This window comes from Podarcis filfolensis (genome assembly GCF_964270895.1).
Source record: "Podarcis filfolensis genome assembly, chromosome: 12".
NCBI classification, from domain to species: domain Eukaryota; kingdom Metazoa; phylum Chordata; class Lepidosauria; order Squamata; family Lacertidae; genus Podarcis; species Podarcis filfolensis.
In genome coordinates, this window is record NC_139614.1 from 52,724,855 (window position 1) to 52,746,121 (window position 21,267).

Genomic DNA, 21,267 nt, shown 5'->3' on the forward strand with positions numbered 1-21,267 from the left:
CAAGCAAGTCACTTTCAGCCTCAGCCTCCGAGTTGCAATGGGAGAACGACTTGGGACCTGTGAAAGTCCAACTTCAAATTTCTCCAGAAAGGATCCATCCGAATTGGATGTGTCAAAGGCAGCAGAATGGCAGCTGTTCAATGTAAATAAGGCAAGAGCATGTTGCATACACTGACAAGGTCTGACCTACTTAGACCTCTGGACTAGCCAATGAAGCTGAATGTCTGAAAGCCTAGGACAGACATTGTGCCTTGGGGCATCTGGTTCACCACTGAGAAGAGCATGTTGGAGTAGGCTTAAGCTCTTAAGTTCTTTCACGTCAAATGACTTTGAGTTTTAATCGACCCCTTGAAGAAATGAAACAAATGTGTTATTCCAAACACCTGGTTTACTGGGCGAAGAGGGAAAATGTAATCACTTTCCGAATGGCTTCCTCCCAAAGCCAGTTTGGACTTAATGGATGAGAAACACGTAAGCAAATGTACTTGCTTTTGTATCAGAAAGCTGTTGGGAACATACCCTCAAATTTGGGGGGTGGGGGTGGGTTTATGCTAATTTCCCATGCTGCAATGCCACATGGGGTATATTTTATAGAATGACTTGAAACACCCTTTCCAAGGGCTGAGTTAGCGGGGGATTGTGCAGTTATCAAATAGCTGTCAACACTTAAGATATCACAGCAGCCTCAGGCAATAACCCAGAATGGACCATCAGTTTTTAACTGTATGTACCGTATTTTTTGCTCTATAAGACTCACTTTTTCCCTCCTAAAAAGAAAGGGGAAATGTGTGTGCGTCTTATGGATCGAATGCAGGCTGCGCAGGTATCCCAGAAGCCAGAACAGCAAGAGGGATTGCTGCTTTCACTGCGCAGCGATCCCTCTTGCTGTTCTGGCTTCTGAGATTCAGAATATTTTTTTCTTGTTTTCTTCCTCCAAAAACTAGGTGCGTCTTGTGGTCTGGTGCGTGTTATAGAGCGAAAAATACGGTAACTGAGAACTAAGGAAATGACCTTTTGCCAATGAACACCAGAAAAGGACATTATCACTGTGCATGTTTCACATTTTATCCTACTTCTGCCAAGCCAAATTATGTAGGACCCCAACTCACAGGAGTCCTCTACCTCAGCTACTTCTGTAACTGCACCTCCCTTCATGCTTCAGAGATTTTGCAAGGTTCTCCTCCCTGATGAAGAATCCCTTTAACAAAGGTTGCTGTATTTCAGAAAGTGAAAATCTGGACATTAAAGTTGTTGTTTCTTCTTTTTTGCCAAAGCTGTTGTTATGCCCAAAGTTATTGAGCTTTCTTTTTGCAATATTGAGTGTCTGAGCTATTTTTAATGAAATTCGCCAAAATCTACACTTCCCAACACGGGCTGCTGTAATTCTGAATTTTCTCGGATTTGTGCGATTTCCACCTGGAAGCTGTTTATGAGGGCCAAATACCAGCTATGTCCAGGAAATTCCAGACGTATGGCAACCCTACTTTTAAGTGTTGCAAACATGTTTACCTAGCTGAAAGCAGGTTTTTGGGGAGCCCCTGCTGGAGGAAGGCAATTCCTTAATTCAGTTATCTACATAAAGTGTAGGGTCACTCTTGAAGGGTGGCTAAATAACACAACATTAAAATTACCCTTAGTGTATATGCCTCATTTGCTTTTTTAACAGTTCTGGCCCACTAGCCTGCTCCTGCCAATACTCTGCCCACAACCCATATGGTAACTCACTATAACCCACAATATGTTCCCAAGTAAGAGCTGAACTGGTATGTGGCAGATTACAAGAGGGGCAAGTTCCATAGCATTCACAAGTCTGCTTTAACATTATATGAGAGAAAAAACAGCTTTACTCTAACTTTGTGGACTTCTTCTTTACTTCAATATGCAGGAGCTCAAGGAGGTAGGAAGGGAACTCGTCTAGTCCAAGCAGCTACTCAAAAGCAGAAACTGACGAGCGCAAAGACCATGAAAGGCTTTATTCAGTATGTATTTGGTTATGGAGCCCAGCAAGATGGAACAGGCAAAGCATGAAAACCCCAGGAAATAGTTAAGAGATTTTTATTCTAATAGCTTTAATTACAGTGCTTGTTTGTCGAAATGAAAACTGAAAACAAGTATACAAAACAGTTGATTACTGTGTATTGAAAGCAAATAAAGAGATTTTCCACAACACTAAACAAACCAGTTCTGATAGTTCCTCAAGTTAAAGTTTAAACAGCTCCAGCTTCTTCAGTGTTTTATCAAAATACAAAAGAAAAAAAAAAGTTAAGAGGTCTTCTTGATGGCAAATCTGAACCTTGCAGTATGAGGGAAGTGAAGGGGTTTCCACACATATACAGATATGGGAGTGTTCCAAAAAATGGCATCAAACACTTCTAGAATGGAATGAAACTCCAAACTCTCATGCTTTTAGTATTTCCCCCCCTAAACATTACATTAGGTGGCTTGGATGACATTTCTTACTTAAGTACAGTACTTGCTGATGACAGAGCTGAGCACTGCTATGGGCTGCTGTACTCTGTGGAAATAATTTGTCTTCTGGAGTACTGTAGTTCTACATGAGAAAAGTCCAAAACACTTGGGGAGGGGGCGACAACAGAACAGGTAAAGGATGGCATCCAAATTAGACGCAAGAGGAGAAAAACGTTCTTGCCCAAATCTGAGAGAGCACTAGAGGGTCATAGTGTTTTACACGTGCGCCAATTTCTCTTAAGTCTGTGGCCTGAACTGAACTGAACTCTGACTTTAGGAGATCTCACATTCACAAAAAACACAAAAGAGGTTGTCAAGCACAGGAAGATCCAGGATGCTGCCCATTCCATGGACCTATAACATGTTAAATTGCTGGTATTCAAGTTGTTGCAGAACTCACAATGGACATTTTGTTCAAGTGTTTCAGCTTTCCTTCTTTTCTAAAAAAGAAACTGACATCTCCAGGCTAAAAAATAGCCACCAAATCTGGCCTCCCCACAGACCTCGCAAGCCAAGAGGGATTGTATTCAGCTCTAGCGTACAACCAGACAACTGGCAACTTTTCTCTGAATCCACTTCAAATCCCTTCCCCAGTACTAAACAGCGAGTTGATTTTCTTTATAATAAAAAAGCTGAGTAATATTGCATAGGAGTACCAGAAACTGTCTCATTGGAAACAAGAACTATTTACATTAAATAAGAAACCTAAACTGTTTTCAGGCTTGGATTTGCCACATGTACAGCATGGTGAAGGACATCCTGTGACAAGAGAAATGAAAACAGCTTCCGGCACTCAATACCACAAAGTAGCATGGTTTGCCACGTTAGAGTAAAGCGAAGGGTGAAGGAGGAGGAGGAGAAGGAGGAGGAGGAGGAGGAAATAAGGAGGGGTGGAGAAAAGAGGGAAAAGAAGAGTATTTTTAGGGCTTCATTTCTGGTTTCGGAGCTGATTGGACAACCAGTCCAGTCCTTCATAGAGACCGTCTCCACTAGTGGCACAGGTGGCCTGGATATACCAGTTCCTGTGGCGAAGAGAATGCAGTCCTAGTTTGTCTGTGATTTCTGCTGCATTCATCGCATTAGGCAGGTCCTGAAAAATGGAAGCAATTTGCTTTAGAAAGTGGATTTTTGTTTCCTTTAGAGAATTCATAGGAAGAATCTGCAACGTACAGTTCAAATGTGGCATAATGCTAAGATGTTGCATTGACCATTAATCTGTGCGATCTGGACTACAGTGTGATATAGACAGAACCAGATCTGGTTCCCTGGGCCAAAGACATCCTTGTGCTCTCACATGGCTTGCAACCCACCCTTCTCAATCCAGTGAGCACACAGAAGGCCAATAGTACAGATCATGACGAGAGTGGCAATTTTGAATCTGGCCGTAGATGTAGCATGCAAAATTCCTAAATTGTCTGAAGTGTGGTGGAGAAAAAGTGGTGGAAAAGTGAGACTTGTAAAGGCAACAGATGCTCTGGGATATTCATATAGTCCTCTAAATTCATACTCTGTCAGATATTTTTGGTACTATTAAACCCCTACATAATGGCATTGTGGTGCCACAACTCCAATTTGTTTGGAGGTGCAGCAGTTCAGTAAAGTCAATAAAGAAGCACTTTTAGCATGGTAAAATCATATGTTTTGTGTTGCAAGGGAAGTCCTGGGGGCTCCTTAATGCAATTGTGTCATGCAAGAGACCATATATTTTACTTCTGAAATCTGTCAGTAATATTATTTCCAGCCCACTGCCAACAGCAAGGCCCATAGACATAGGCATAACCAACAGAGGGTGACTGGAAGGTGAGAACTCTTACAGCCCACCATCACAACTGGAGGCAAAGGGAACCCTGGGGTACCATTCTGGCTGTGCTGTTCATGATCACTTACCTGTTTGTTAGCAAACACTAAAAGGACAGCATCTCTGAGCTCATCTTCTGCCAACATTCTCATAAGTTCTTCTCGGGCCTCATTGACTCTCTCTCTGTCATTACTATCAACCACGAAGATCAAACCTACAAAGGAAACAACAGTTGTTTACATGGATGCTACCAAATGCTTGAGATGCTACCAAAATGACTGACTTTCTTACTTACCAGGATAAAAGCCAATGTCTAGTATTTTACTTATGAAAAGCAGCCAGTAGACGAGGCACAAATGACCACCTGAATTCATGTCCGAGAAAACATCTGACTCTTGACTTCCTGACCTAAAGCTCGCTTTGGTGCCATGCTGCTGCTGTGGCAACCTTATTACACATGTGCAGGTACACAGGAAGCTGCCATATACTGTAAGTTCATCTAACTCAATTTTGTTTACATTGATTGGCAGTGGCCCGTCCTGGATTTCAGTCAGGATTTTGTCAGCCCTACCTAGATACTCCAGGAAACGTAACCTGGAACCTTCTGCATGCAAGGAATGTCTCAACTACTAAGCTATGGCTCCAACCAGAACCATGAAGGATTCATAGACACAGCAAGTATGGTGAGATGGTTTTCTGTGCAGAAACAAGTATATCATCTTGTTTTTCCAGTGATTCTGAAACTTATGGTCACAACAACGTTGACACCATAAGACAAAGCAGCCTCAGCAAGGATTTCAAAAGCAGTGAGACAACAGCCAACAATGTCAAGCTATGTGTCTACATCACCAATGCAGCAGCTCCTGTGCTTAAAGTTAAACTGTGACACATGCTGATCTGTCACAGCCTTTGCTAAGTCAGCCCCGAGGGCTAAAAGAGACACTCATAAAACAGATCCAAGATCACGAAGCTATCAATCAATAGGCCACCAAGTGATCTGAAAGTGGTTTTCATTATACAAATTACATACCCTCAGTTACAACATGCTAGCAGGTTTAGAGAGTTGCCTTCAGTTTTCCCTGGACCTGTTCTATTCAAAAGAAGGGACACTTGGCTAGTGTTGCTGACATGAACACCCAAAACGAACCAGTAGTCCATGGGTTCAATTTGGCCCACAAAAGGCCTTCAATTGTTCCCTGGGGTGATATGGAGGAGTTACACACAGGTGCACAGCTACTTTAAACCAATGTATGGCCAAAACTACTGCAGAAGCTAGAGAGGGGACAATTGGGCAAGCTTGCTAGGCACTCCTTTTGTTTGGCTGCCAAACACTGACACAAAACCTGAAGCCAACACTGAAGGTACTTGACCTGACCATGGCATACTACTGGAGCTTGTTTTTTGTACATCCTGTGGAAAGGAATCACATAGAATCTTGAGATTAATTTTTGGGAACACAGAAGTTGCAGAAAGAATCAGAAGACTGACTTATGTATCTAACTCTTTGCTGTCTGACAACAGCTTTCCATGGTTCCAGATAGCAGTGTCTCTCGATCTCCATTGGAGATGCTAGGGACTGAACCTAGATATTTTTTTGCAGGCAAAACTATAGTTCTGATTTAGGAGAATGCAACTGTTGGCATACTTGCAAAGAAAACACTCAAAATGCAATTGTAAGGGTTATGTCACATATGTGAATGAACTAAGATAACCTAAGCTGGCACAGAATGGAGATGTCCTATCTTGATATTTGTGCTAAGAAAGGACTGTCCCTACTGCAAGTTTCACATTCTGAATGACAAAAGTCTGTGAGACAGAAAGACCTAAAGACATATCCCATCACACTCAGTACTAGACAGGTAGCTGATACGTTTATTTCATGCTGTCAACATAGTTATGGAGTAACTGAAGATGCCTGAGTGGGTCTCTATAAATATATAAAAAAAGGATATGGTCAGTTACAGAAAATAGCTCACCTTGTGTATTCTGGAAATAATGGCGCCAGAGTGGTCTGATCTTATCCTGACCACCTACATCCCACACTGTGAAGCTAATGTTCTTGTATTCTACAGTTTCTACATTGAAACCTGAAACAAAAAAGTGGGAGAAAAGTTGAGCAGTTAACAAGTGAAACAGCATGCTCATCCACATAACCTAAACTAAGGTATAGAAGAAACAAAAATTTTTTTTTCCTTCCAGTAGCACCTTGGTCTTTAAGGTGCTACTGGAAGGAATTTTTTGTTTTTGTTTTGACTATGGCAGACCAACACGGCTACCTATCTGTAACTAAGGTATAGAAGGAAATTGTTGAAATCAATTATATGCTTCTTACCCCCCCCCCCAAACTCCTGACCAACTGGTCCACATTTTAAAAGCCAGTCTTAAAATGTATATTCAGAATATACACTAATACCCCCCATTAAATATATACTTCATAAGGAGCAAACAGCTTATTTAACACAGATTTTTGCATCTGAAATGGCAATATCAGTGAGCTACTATAGTCCAAAGAGCTGAATTGTATTGAAGGCCACACTGAAAACATATTGCCAAGTGAAGAGCCACAAGTAAGTTAGAATAAATAATTGTACCTAAATATTATTCGCTTGTCATTTTCAAAAGCATACAGGCCAAGCTTTACGGACTACAGTGGTATCTCCAGTTGCGGATGGGATCCGTTCTGGAGCTCCGGCCAGATCCTGAGGTTTCCGCAATCAGAGGTGCCTGTTCTGCACATGCGCACAGCGCGATAGAGCACTTCTGCACATGCGTGAGCAGCGAAACCTGGAAAAATACTTCCAGGTTTGCCGCTTTTGCAACCCGAAGTTTACATTACCCAAGGGTAACGTAAGCAGAGGTTCTACTGTATTTTGCAATGCTTCTTCTTTCAAATGTTTGCCACAGGTTTTTAAAGGATTTACAGGATGACACCTCCCCTATGGCTAGTTTCTCACTTTTAAAAAGGAAATACAACCGACCAATGAGATAACATATTATATATCACAGCAGATACTAATCAAAGCAACAAAAATGGCTTAACAAACATTCACAGACATTGTCAACATTTTCCTCCCTCTCCTATCCCAGCATTAGTCAAATCCTTTCTTGAAGAGAAGCAAATTAAGAAATATTGGAGTTTTATCTTGTGCTCTCTAAGCAATGAGTTGTAATGGATCTATAAACATGGTTAGAGCGACCAAATGCTTATTTCACCTGGGCAACAAGTGGATCATCAGACATATGCAGACCAACCATATGCAAGTTTACTCAACAGTACTGTCAGTCTGTGTTCAATTCCAATCTTTATCTACCTTTAAATATGTTTAAAACAGTCACATATTTGTAAAGGGAAGCTGCTTAACATCTTACCTATAGTAGGGATGGTAGTTACTATTTCACCGAGCTTAAGTTTGTACAATATAGTAGTCTTTCCTGCAGCATCCAGCCCGACCATAAGTATGCGCATCTCTTTTTTGCCAAAAAGGCCTTTGAAGAGGTTAGCAAAAATATTCCCCATGCTTAAGTCTGGTGCTCACTCACTGGCCAAAGAAATCTAGGAGAAAATAAATTCAAAACAGTTAGTTCTGTACAGTGTGATGATCACACCCAGCTCAATCCTTAGGAGTAAAAGCCCCCTGGAACTCAGTGAGATTTATTTCCAAGTGTTAAGTGTGAAACAATGGAGGCTCAATGCAGAGCAGAAGTTTTAAGAGTGTGAACAGGGATTAGATGGGAAAGGTCATTTTCAATGGTAGGTTCTCAGCTTTGGATACAGCAAAAAGACCAACAGTAACAGATACTTTTAACACAAGACACACAAAATGGGTTTTGTAGGAGACTGCAAGTAGTATGACTATCTTGGCCACTTTGCGGGGGGGGGGGGGGGAGAGAAGAAAGAAGCTTGAGGAATCCCCACCATCCAGCTTGAATGGTAGCCCCTCCCTCTCCCATCACAGGGCCTTCTGCAGAAGCATTTTGTTTTGAATGAAGCAATCTTCTAAACAAATGGTCTTTTCCATTCTACTATTTTGTTTTGAATCAATGCTTGTTGTTCAAGAATCTTACATAAACTTTGTGAGGTCTGCCTGAAAAGGGTTGTATGGATACCTTAAATGAAAAGTTTGCTGCCGTAAATGCTTTTCATATTCTTCAGTATATAGTATTCTAGAGAAACCATTCAAAGTGTACAAGAAACATTTGTTTATACTACTGCTTCTCACAGATGTGAACATGAAATCTTTATAACGTCAAAACAAAGAAAATGACCACTGGAGTCGGATTTAGATAATGTCGTGCCTATTTCACAACTTATTCCTATTGATTTTCAAGCACTTTTTATTTTGTAACCAAGCCTTGTAACAAGCAAGGCAAGGCACCAACAAAGGAGCAGTAGGGCGAGGACACCCCCAAGTTACTGTGAGATAGCATAAGACTGCATTGACAGTATTGTCAGCTACCATGGAAGTCTTACAACTCAAAATACATTGTGAACCTAAATATACTGGATTGTATCAAACCAAGCAGTCCCATTAGCACAAGGACTTCCACTTGTGCACTAGATCTCCCCCCCCCATCCTTGTGCCCCCACCATGACAATTTGCAGAATAAATTTGGGGGGCCACACAGGGGGAGGAGAGGTTGTGTTGCAAAGTCTTAGTGCTAAAATGACTAGCATTCAGGTTCCAAAATGTCTAAGTAAAAGCATAATGCTACCAATTTCCAGCATTTTGAAAATTGTTATAAATATGCTATAGTAACAAGGAAGTTAGTATCATTAGCAGGAATGTCATAATAAAATATTATTTTACTTTCCTTAACTAAAAAAAAAAACACATCACTAATCCACAGCACATCAGGCACCACTTCCCCAAAATTAGGATTGACTTGATAATTCAGAGATGGAAAAATCAGATTCCAGCAGAGCCATTCTTATAAAAGGGTAAAACACTGTTTCAAAATTCCCCAAAAAATTCCCAAAAAACCCCCCAACCCATCACCAGCAGAGACTTAGGCAACTAAGCTTCTGGGGTTCTCCCTCCACTCCAAATACTAAAAACGCTTAAAAAAGCTAAGGGGAAAAAAGATTATGGCTACTTGGGGACACAGCTTCTGCTTAGCCACACTTGGCAGACATATCGACAGCTAGCACCACGGTTCAGGCACATGAGAAAGAAAAAGGAATTATATATTGGTAGCCATGTGGATTTCAAAGCACTTTCTTAGAACAGGATCACTGCTTGTCTTAAAAAAAACAAACCATTACCTTTATTTAGCAACAGATTTCACTGTGGCAGCCAAAAAGAACATTTTATATACAGTGAGTCAACACATGGTTCACACCTTTACTACACTTACACACACAAAGATCAGGAGTAACATCGTGACTAGTTCATATTAGCAAAGCAGCTTTTTCCTACAGTTCCAGTCATTCTCTCTGTCACCAGAGGAACAAACAACAATCCTTATTTGGTTAGAGGAAGGGCCTTGTAGGAGTAAAAAACAAGTCCTGCTTTCTGGCCATGGTCTCCATGACAGCTTTTAACTCTCTGCCTGCACCTTGTGAAGGTACACAGCCCTTCCAATGCTCTGCAACTTACAAGCAAATTCACCCATTTTCTCTTTTGCTCCACAACTAAATACTAACCTAGCAGAAAATGCAATTATCTATATTATTGTAATAAGTATGTATCAATGTTCTTAGATCACTGGGAAGTGGCTTTAAATCAAACTCAACTATGTTATTCCGGGACATCGCTTTTCTTTTGAAGATGATGCCCTGCTTATAGCGTCTCTTTCAGAAATTAACACAGATGCCAAGAATATTCCATGTTTTCTTACAAAATATATTCTACATGCTTGCTAGGAGTGCTCCAAAGATAATCAATCCATACATTTCACATTTCAGCGTTGTAAATTAACACATCCTATCAACTTTGTTAGGACAAGCTGACAGTATAACATGGTAGTCACACAATGTTCAGTTTCCTGCAGATCACTGTCAACACCACTCAACAGCTGCTAATTGCATTTCCAAAAGTATGACTCTCAAGAATGCTTCAGGAAACAAAGACACCTCAAAAATAACAAAGAAAAGATTGATGGCCAAAATTAAAAAAAACTGCATTATTGTCACAGTTTTCTGCTAGAAGCTTAAATATTTTGAGATTAAACCCCCGCTTTTAAACATGCCAGACACTAAGCACATGATATGAAACTCACAAGAAAACTGCACGTACCAGGGGCTAAGTTACCTTCGCTTCAAATACCACCAAAGATATTAACTTTATGCAGCAACAAAACTGAGAGGGCACCACTTACCTGGTGCCATGATTGATGGCATAAATCAACTACAAACATTTAGGTGAGTAGTTATTAACATCAGTTCAGCATTGAGTACTGTGTGGGAATCTTTCCTAGGAACTTCTATTCACTGCCACACAGTGAATTCTAACTGCATGTACCCATGCTTAAATCAGAGGCGGGGAACCTGCAGCACCCCAGGTTCCATCAGCTCTAGCCAGCATGGCTATATGATACAGCTCAACATTTAGAAGCCCATAGGTTCCCCAGCCATGGTTCAGGAAGAAGCTAAATACAACACTCTTAATACCTGACTATTGTGTGCTCATAATAGCTTATTTCACACAGTCCATACATATCATTGCATAGTTGTGTCTAAACTATACATGGAGTATTTGTAGCTCAATTGCCTCTGGCTGTTTACAGTATTTAAGATAACATCAAAACTAAAATATTTATGCATCACAGCTGTGTGTACGTTTATACTTAAAATCTCAACCCATAAACTCTTGAGTAATTCTACAGACTTCAGTAAGACTACTCTGGAGTTGGAAAAGACTAATGTTCAGGTTCCACAGGAACAGGATTAAATAAAAATCATGATTATGCAATAGTTCATTGCAGCATTTCTTGACCATTTTGGAACTTTACAAAATTATAAATTAAGTGTTAAAATACTGCCATGGAGATACTGGAGTACAATATGCAACTACTTCTGCCTTTCCCCAAACATTCCACTGCCCTTTCACCTTTCTTCCTACAGGTCCAAGTAACCATTTCTCCTACTTATTCTATACTTTGTCTCCCACCCCCTCACACACCTCATGACTACCAACAGCTTTCATTCCCCAACAGAATGTGCAGAGATTTTTGGGTGCAGTTGTGTACCTTCAGCCTGCATGGACTACAAATACAAGATGAGCATTGGAAAAGGAATACCTTAACTTTAAAACTACACAAACTCACTAGCTAGCCAAGCTAGGCTAACCAATGTTTTCAGTATCATGTGCTGCTTGCTACAGAACAATTCCCTTGTGGTCAAGACTGTCTGCACACATTAATCCCCAACTGAGACTTACAGGTTCTCCCCACAATTATAGTTGTGCTTTTCAAAAAAATAAACTAAAGAGTGCTTCAAGATACTAGCAGTGTCCTGGCTGTTCATGTAGGAAGTGTAGACTGGCTAATGTGCATGGATGCAGCACAAGCATTTGTCCTATTTAGAGTTGGCCATTTAGCATCCCTTCCAAGTCCCTTCATGACGAGGCAACAGCCACCAACACATATACTTTATTCACTATACCTTATGGACTGCAGGCCGGTGTGAACTTCATACAGGGAAATGTTATTTCATATTTAGCACTCCCTGTAATAGCAGACGTGCATGTATATCCATTGCATCCAAAGGAAGAGTGGGGTGAGGAGCCTTGTTCAAAGGTACAGAGCCCTTTATTCTTAAAGAAAACACAGCAGCAGGGTCTTTTAACACCCCTTGCATCCCCTCAAACATCAGTCCTGTTTGCCTATGTGTACTGCCAGGAACTCCCTGTCAGTAAGTCTCTGGGTCTCAAACATGTTCTGCTTTCAAAGTCATAACAATTAGTAAAAGAGAACACATTGTGATATCACTATGTGGTTGAGTTTCCTATTACTGCTTCACTTGCTCATTTGCAGGGGCAGGGAAACCATCCAATGACTCCACATTCTGTGGTCTTTACTAGCTGCTACAGGAAGAGGAAGATATTTCATAGGGCTGTTGCTTCTGGAAGCATCTACCTATCCTGCATAATGTCTAGTTTAGTCCCAAACATATATTTCAATAATTCTATAGCTCTTTTAACACAATTTTTTGGGCTCTTGCACAGGAAGGCAGATTGCTAGATACAGATACATGGTGCAACACTCCACATTAAAAAAAAAACCCCTGCATGTTCCTTGAACATGCCTTCATTTGTGACCAGCCATGAAACCTAAATGGATTGCACCTAGACAAGCAAAGAGCATAAACAGCACACAGGCCTAGAGCAAAATACCTTTTCACAGTAAATGGCTTAAATATTAAGCTGCATTAATTGTTACTCAGCACGGAAAGGTACTGAACTGTTTTTATACTCTAGCGAGATTATAAATAAGAGGAGGAAGCAAACAATAGTGTGTAACACTACTGGACTGTGATGCCTATGAAAAAAGAATTTGAGAATGGAAATATTAGCATGTGGTATTTCACTTCTCCAAAAAATTACTTAGAAGTAATATTGTTGGATTTTTGCATACTGCAAGAAAGACTGCTGAAAAAAAAATTAAAAAGTTGCAAAAGCTGGAAGCTTACTAAAACTCCTTGCCTAAAACTTGCAAAAAGGGGCTCAAGTGACATTTCAAGGCTGGACAGCTGGCATAGCAAAATATTCAAGTTAGTAAGAGGAATTCCTGCAGATCAGTTTAATGGAACTTCACTTTCACATTCTATTCTGACAGTGGCCACAAGGCATAATCACAGTTACTCTGATTAGATAATGTTAATACTGTACTGAATTTTTGTCCTGCAGAAATGAAGGCAAGATCCATTCATTGATATGTCTTCCCGATCTTATGCATGGTACATTATAAGTAACACCCAGGGAACAACACTCACTGCATTTAAAGCCCCATTTACCTTCAGTGCAATTCTATACATGTTTACTCAGAACTATGTCAGACTGAGTTACATGGTGCTCACTCCAAGCTAACTAGGTATCAGATTGTAGCAATTCAGAAAAGAAGAATATCCAGCTGTTCTCCAATCCTATAAAATAACCATGTTTTAAAATGAATCCTAATTAGACCATACATGATTCAAAGTCTTAATGAAAACACAATTAAGTCATAAAATATGTTAAAATACATTTGAATTTGAAACAAATAGGACAATGATAGAGACTCTTACCATATCAGGGTATAAGAAAAGCAAATGATTGCTAACTGCTCAGACAATAAATGCCCCTGAGCTAGGGTATCAAGATTCCCCCATAAGGACTACTTCCCAGTTTCAAATGGGAAGCAAGCAGCACTTAGCCAGCTATTTTAGGTATGATAGTAACACAGGCATTCATATTTTGTTCTCAAATGATCTCTTTCTACAGCACTAGATCTCTCATAGCATAAGCATATTATATCTTGCTTACTCAAATAAGTCATGGAGCAGGTCAAGGAGAAGACTTGAACACTTTCATGACAAATTATTTTTGTCATGAAAGAATTTGAACTTTCAATATTACCCAGTCAATGGGAAAATGTACTAGCTTCAATACCTAAGGTGTCATTAGATTTAAAATTAAGACTAATACAACAGAAAATAATATTTAGAGTTTATTGGACCCTTTACGGTTGTATAAAAAAGGTTAGCTAAGATAGCTCAGTGTTGGAAATGTGGCAAGGAAAACGTATTTGTACAGTGTTCTTTACTTAAGAAGTTCTGGGAGAAAGTGCTAGACTGTGTAACTATGACTGTGCAGAAAAAGTTAAATCAGAGGAGAATATTTTATTGAACTATATACCTGCAGTATGGAAATTATCAATGGGACAACGGAAATTGATTTTCTGTGCCCTAATGTTGGCCAAGAGATTGATATTGAGGAACTGGAAAAATAAAGATATGATACCCTTCACTCAATGGACTGATACAACATAACTGGCAATTTATGAACAGACAGCTTACAGGCGCAGACTCTGTATGGATAAATACGATAACATTTTGAATGAGTTTATACAAAATGTAGTATGCTATTAACATTTACATAAGCACTAGGACAATATCACTATACTAATTTATGCAATAATGTATGGGAATATCATATACTGTATTGCTTTTTGTGTATATTTTCACTTTTATATGTTTCTCGTTTTTCTCCCTCTCATTTTTCCTTTTTCTGTATCACTTTATTTCTTTTAACTGAAATCACCTTAATAAAATATAAATATTAAAAAAGACAAATTATTTTTGCAAAAGTAGTGCTTAGAGTAGCCGAGATTCCCTCCAAAGGTAGGCTAATCTGCAAAAAAATTAAAATGGTTAGTTATGCATTATTTGAATGCTTCCTTTTGTCCAAAGGATGGACTTCACCCAATGCATACATACCTTACCTGGTTGGGGCAATAAGTCACTACCTTAAAAGTGGTTGAAAAAAGGATTAGAAAAAACTCATGAAAAGCAAGTTTAGCAATGTCTAATAGCTCTGACTACTAAATAGGACCTCAATGTTTTCAAAGGCAGCATACCTTTGACCCTAGGACTCAACAAGCAGCAGCTCATATGGTCAGTTTGTAATCTTCCCAGAGATCTCTGGCTGTTCCACTATTGAAAACAGAATGCTGAAGAGATGGACATTGGCCTCATCCAGCAGGGTAATTATTGTATGGAGCCTGCTTGGAGAATTAGAGGCACAATGAACATGATTTTTCCCCCATACAAGTTTATCATACATGAGCTATAAAGAAAGAAACCTCATTACAACAAAGGGGTATTTAATGCTTATACTTCCAACCATACAACATGCTTCTTCTATAAAGTCTAAAATAAGACTAACGTGTATTAAAAGTGCAATTCTGGTGCACATTATCTTAGAAACTAGGCAATAAAGAAAGAAATAGAAACTTCGCTGAATTACGTCATAATCTGAGATTAATGATACCTGTAAGAGATAGCACTGCTTTATAACAGGGCTGATTAACCACAGGAACAAAGGTCTGATAAAGTTTCTCAGCAATTTTTTTTGCACCACCTCCCAAACCACATGGATTTTGGAAACAATGGGAAAAGCAAGAGAGAAGACAGCATGTGGTGGGGTAGAGAAGTTACTGTCTAGAGCAGAGGTAGTCAACCTTTTTATACCTACCACCCACTAATGCATCTTTCTTGATGGTAAAATTTCCTTGCCACCCACCAGTGCTCGATGGAAGGAGGATTCAGCTTGTTGCCGTAGAACCCACTACCGCCGACCAGGTTGACAACCCCTGGTCTAGAGGGAAGCTTGTGTGGTGCCGAATTGTCATGTCTTCAGCATATTTGTTTCCCCAAGGAATTTGGATAGCACCAGTGGTCTGGCACTTGGTGGCTATTATATGTCCATTTATGTGTTGGATGTGGTGTGTGTCAAACTTAAAAAATAATAATGGGATAATCACTGCAGTATATCTGTTCTGTACTGCTTTTCATCATTCTTTTGATAATATTTTTATATTTAGATCACCTTTCCACCTAGAAGCTGAAGGTGGCATATATGGCTCTCCTCCAATTCCACACCCCCCCAAGCAACCCTGCAGGGTAGATTAGGTGGAGACAATGTCTGGCTCAAGGTCACCCAGTCAGCTTTATAGCTGAGCGACAATTTGAATCCTGGTCTCCTAGATTTAGTGCTTTGGGACTTCTACCTGTTTTGTGAAGAAACTGACACATGTAACTTAAAGTAAACTAATAAACACCTTAGCCACCAGATTGATAAGTGATGCAATGATGACAACTCCTCCTCTTTTGATTTGTGTGTCTGCAAGTGTACATGCATACTGTGAATGTGTGCGCAGAATATGAGGGTGGAGTGGCCACATCCACCACTGGCATGTGGCCAAGGGTTGGAAACATGTGAATGCCTTGGGCCAAAAAAGATCACCCACACTCACTTTTTGAGGAGTATGGAGTACCTTGGTAAGAACTCCACAACCACTTCAACAGTTAACTTTTTTCTAACTTCAGAAATAATGAGTGTTTCCAGTTAAGGCTTCTTGGTGTGCCCAACCCAAGTAAGAAACTTGAAGCTGAAGACGACATCTGACAAGGTCAAAGATAAACAATGAAGCTGGCTGATTTTATGGCCCACAAAGTTTTAATACAATGATAAGTACAACCTCATGCTACGGTGTAAGCTGATACTTCCCTGAAGGAGTTTGCACAACAGACAGTGCCTGTTCCCTTGTGGTCGAAAGGACAGCAAAGTTCTTATGGCTGACTAATCCAACCTCCCATATGACAATGTAATCAGTGTTAGAAACTAAGTTATGAAAGTTAGGAGCTAAATGGCAGGTTATAGGTGCAACAAGGGAATGTCTAGGCACAGTTTTTAAATAACAAGAATGCAAAGCTGAAAATGAATGAACTGCAGCTAAGATATTATGTTCATTTTTCACAGGCTCTAGTCCTTCCCCTGCCCACCACCCTAATACAGTGGTACCTTTGGTTACGAACTTAATTTGTTCCGGAGGTCCGTTCTTAACCTGAAGTACCACTTTAGCTAATGGGGCCTCCTGCTGCTGCCGCATGATTTCTGTTCTCATCCTGAGGTGAAGTTCTTAACCCGAGGTACTACTTCCAGGTTAGTGGAGTCTGTAACCCGAAGGGTTTGTAACCTGAGGTACCACTGTATTCTTAAGAGGGTCTCTTCCCAGTCTTCAGAGAGTAGCCGGAAGCGGGGAGGCAGAAAAAGGTCCTCCTTTCCTTCCACTCTGCAGTTTTAATCTGAAATCTTAGGTGCGGGACTGCTCCCAGAGCTCAGAAACTGCTTGCGCTAATAAAATTCCTCGCAAAATGCGGCTAGAACAATGGGAGTTTCGAACACAAGAACAATTCTGTTCTAACCCTGCTCCAGCCAATTAACCACTGAACCCCCCAACACAAGGACTGTTATGTAAAACAACCTGTAAAGCGTTTTTCAAGGCCCTCTTTCACAGAGCTGCTTAGAAGCTGCATCTAAAGAAGTCAGAAGAAAATGAGAGAGAGAGGAAGGAAAAGTCTGCCTTGTTCTTACACATGACCATATTCCTTGGAATGAGCCAGCACCACACCAACCTCCTATCAGTGTTCATTCTGGAATATATACTATTTGTTCACTGAAGATGTACAGCCAATTTTCCTCAACAAGCACCAAAGTAATTACCTGCACCTCCCCTACACACTACTCACAAGCCGTGGAGGCCTTCAACACTCTCTTACAGCCTTAATCCTTTAAATATAGAAAATTAAGCACCACAGTACATGTGAATACAGGAGTGTGGGTAATATTCCCCTAACTGTTTGCACAATATCCCCTTAAGTTCAGATACAGGGGCAAGAGTGGATAGATATACACTAGAAAAGGAGGGAGAAACAAAACTGAATGGTTGGGAAAGCTGAACTTCTCTAATCTGGATCCTTCCTTATTCTGTAGGTTTCACCCAACATACCCAAAGAATGCACAGAAACACTTCCTGGATTTTCACACACTTACTTCTAAGCTATAGAGTTTAAGCGAGAAACATAAGCTAAACAATGTTTTTCAAGGAAGGGAAGAGGCCTGTAGAGAACTAAATAATTTAAACAGTATTCATGAATGAAGGACTAAATGTATTGATGTAGTTTATTAAGAAATAAAAACACCACCAAACACCTAATGTTTCATTACCAATTACAAGGCATACATAATTAAGAAAGGATATTGACCAGCATTTGGCTGATATTCCTTCACAGCCAACTTGGAGCTACTTATCCAAGGGGCCAAGGAGAAAGACATGGGTACCAAACCCCTTCACTGGAGAAACCTATTGCCCTTCCTTATTTCCTCACAGACACACTGTGGTTCTGTCACTACCATACAAGCTGGCAAAAAACCCAACTAACTCAATGAGAAATATTTCAACTGAAATTGTTTTAGCTAAAAATATATGAGGATGGATTGTTGCCAGTAGAGTGCATCTGGCTGCAAAGACGAGCTGTGCCAATGAGCTCAGGACTGCCAATGTTGTAGTGTATTTCGGGGAGGGGGGGCCTATGAAATAATTCTATGGAGCAATGAGACTGCTTTATGTGTCTGCTGCATAAAGCCTCAAATCTCAACCCTGGAAATGGTATCATAACAATTTCTCCCCTGGAAATGGGGGACGAAGAGGAGCTTTCTGTTCTGCCATTTCACACTTTTTCTGCACTTGCGTAACTTTCTGTCCTGCTGATGAAGTCACCAGTGAGTGACTAAGTGATCAAAATCAGCTTCCCCACCCCATACCCAGAAACCTCGGGATCAACTACAGGAGACGGAATAAAGGGAGGGAAGACCTGTCCACCTATCCTCTATGTACCCCAAATGTTGAGATCACAAGCTTATTGGGGGGATGGGATGGGGGTGTTGCACTCAAACAACAACTCCAGGGGCTCGAACTAAGCAGCAGGTCACGATGGGGTGTGTCCTCAGTTATGTGGGTTCCCCCCCTTCTAAGTCCAGCTAAAACTAAGTAGACATGGCTGTCAATCCTCAAAGAGGGTTCAGTCAAAGAGGGGTTCAGTCAAAGAGGGTTTTTTAATTTTTATTTTTAAGCTGCTACTTAAAAGGAAGGAAAAGGAAAGCAACGTGAAAGCGAGTCGGGGAGGAGGGTGGGACGAGACATTCCTATACATTTCTAAAAAGACATAAAAATAGTAATAATTCTTAAAGTGTTTGAAGGAAGTGCCCGGCGTAGATTGGGGCGAGTGCGGGGGGGGGGAGAAGAGAGGAGATCTGACCACAAGGAAAAACAACTGGCTGTTTACAACATTAAAAAAAATAAAATACAACGAGAGGGTCTTTTGGGGGGGGGAGAGCAAGAAGGGCGGGCGAAGGATGCCTGGTTGCTTCCTAGCCGTGAGCCGTTAAGGTTCGATGGTTGGCGAGGGCAGCGTTCAAGGGGGGGCCGTTCGGCTGCGTCTCGCTTCCCGCGACCATCCACGGAAGTCTCCCCTCCCCGCTCCAGTATTTTTCAGCCTCAGAAGGGCCTCTTCCCTCCCCCCCCCGCCCGCTTCCTCCGCCGAGGCCAAGCCTGCAGTGCGGCCTGCGGCTCCGCTCCCCTCCCCGGCCTGGCGCTGAAGGCCAAACGGAGGAATGGCAAGAGGAGGGCCGAACCTCCGGGTGGAATTCCTCGCCATTATTACCACCCTCCCTCGCCCGCCGGCCGACCCTGAGCTAGGCCCAAGCGCCGGCACCGCCCGGCCTCTCGCCGCTTCCCCGCCCGCCCTCAGCCTAAAAAAGCAAAGCGTTGAGGGTTAGCGCTGCTTACCGGGCGGCGTCTCGGTCTGCCTCGCTGCTTTGAACCCGGGGCTGCTCCTTCCCTGCGTTTTCCTCCTCTCTCTCTCTCTCTTTTTGCTCTTTTCCTTCCCCCCCTCCTCCCCGCCTTCCTTCTTTCTTCCTCCCTTTTCCCTCCCTTCTCTTTCCCTCACTGCGCCCAGGCACACAAGATGGCGGCTCCCGGCGGCCACGTCAGTGCCAGGGAACCTCGCAATGCACGACGGGTAAGCAGGGAACGGCTCCCTCTTTCTCTCGGCCTCACTCGCTCGCTCTGTGCGTGCGCGTGGGTGCCCACCACCCCTCCCTCCCTTCTTTACCTCACGCCGCAGAAAGGGGGGCGAGAGAAGAGAGAGGAGCGCCGGAGAGCAGGAAGGTTGAAGGAGGCAGGGGGCGGGGCTTCGGGAGGGGCGGCCAAAGGAAGAGCACCGCGCGTGCGCCAAAGGGAGGGGGGAAGGCAGAGGGGGCGAAGAGGGCGGGGTCACACAAAATCCACAGGGGAGCAAGTGGTGGTGGGGAAGTGTAGTCAAGGGGAAGCTCTAGGGGAGCATGCGCGCTCGTACCCTTGGCTCGTGCCCATGCAGGCCGTTAGAACGCCGGCTGGGTAAAGCGCGCGCGCCTCTTCAAAATGCCGTTGACGGCGCGCGGCGGTGGAGGTCGCCCGGCGACAGTGCGCGCGTGCGCGCGCGCTTTCTCACGCAGAACGGCGGTTAGCCTCGAGCTCGAGAAAAGAGGCGGCGCCGGAGCGGACAAGGGGGCGGAGCCTTGTTGGCCCAGGCGCTTCTCTTTGCCCCGCCCCCTCGTCGTGAGGCGACCGGGGAACGTGGTTTCCCTCAGAATATATATGCAATAGTTTCTCGCGGAGAAATAAGCTTTCTGCTTACTCTTTAAAAAAACATATTCTGTCAGTTTTAAGCACGTGGGCCCAATGCACGCCTCTTAGGAAGCATGTCCCCATTGAATTCAGCGGAGTTTCTGAGTCGAGTAACAGCCCCACCGCGTCCGCTTGGACGAGTGTGAGGGAATTTATTGAAGATTTCAATACAGGCTGCCAGGGCCATAATGCAGAACAACAAACCCGTGTGTTGCAAACTAAACACAACAAACAATACAAGCAACACGCAGACCAGTATACTAGATATACTGTATACTAGATATGCCATAATGCAGACTGCCATAAAACACACAGGAAGTAACGCCATAAGGAGAAAGCAACAAGAGTAGAATATGTGAATATACCATAGTTGTGTAGTTGGGGTTGTTTAAAACCACAACATTAGAAGCTCCGCTAGAATGTACAGTTTTACCTCAGGCCAAGAAAGGATGCACAAATACAAGATGGGTGACACCTGGCTTGAGAGCACTACATGTGAAAAGGATCTAGGAGTCTTGGTTGACCACAAACTTGACATGAGCCAACAGTGTGACGCGGCAGCTAAAAAAGCCAATGCAATTCTGGGCTGCATCAATAGGAGAATAGCATCTAGATCAAGGGAAGTAATAGTGCCACTGTATTCTGCTCTGGTCAGACCTCACCTGGAGTACTGTGTCCAGTTCTGGGCACCACAGTTCAAGAAGGACACTGACAAACTGGAACGTGTCCAGAGGAGGGCAACCAAAATGGTCAAAGGCCTGGAAACGATGCCTTATGAGGAACGGCTAAGGGAG

The 21,267-nt window shown here is 42.1% G+C and overlaps 1 protein-coding gene and 1 long non-coding RNA gene across 3 annotated transcripts; one reads left to right on the forward strand and one right to left on the reverse strand.

The window, feature by feature from the left end:
* Positions 1-106: 106 nt before the first annotated feature.
* On the forward strand, positions 107-3,345 carry LOC310746379. Its single transcript, XR_014540688.1, has 2 exons — positions 107-732; positions 997-3,345. It is a non-coding gene; the product is annotated as an uncharacterized lncRNA (long non-coding RNA).
* On the reverse strand, positions 1,959-20,330 carry ARF1 (ARF GTPase 1). 2 transcript variants are annotated; one of them, XM_083580076.1, is made up of 5 exons: positions 20,163-20,330; positions 7,637-7,820; positions 6,244-6,354; positions 4,357-4,481; positions 1,959-3,559 (listed from the first exon to the last, which is right to left on the reverse strand). In XM_083580076.1, the coding sequence occupies exons 2-5, from the start codon at positions 7,782-7,784 to the stop codon at positions 3,398-3,400; spliced, it is 546 nt and encodes a 181-aa protein (XP_083436202.1). In that variant the 5' UTR covers positions 7,785-7,820; positions 20,163-20,330; the 3' UTR covers positions 1,959-3,397. The 2 variants fall into 2 exon arrangements, with proteins under 2 accessions (XP_083436202.1, XP_083436201.1); XM_083580075.1 differs by having other exon boundaries at positions 19,595-20,175.
* Positions 20,331-21,267: the final 937 nt, after the last annotated feature.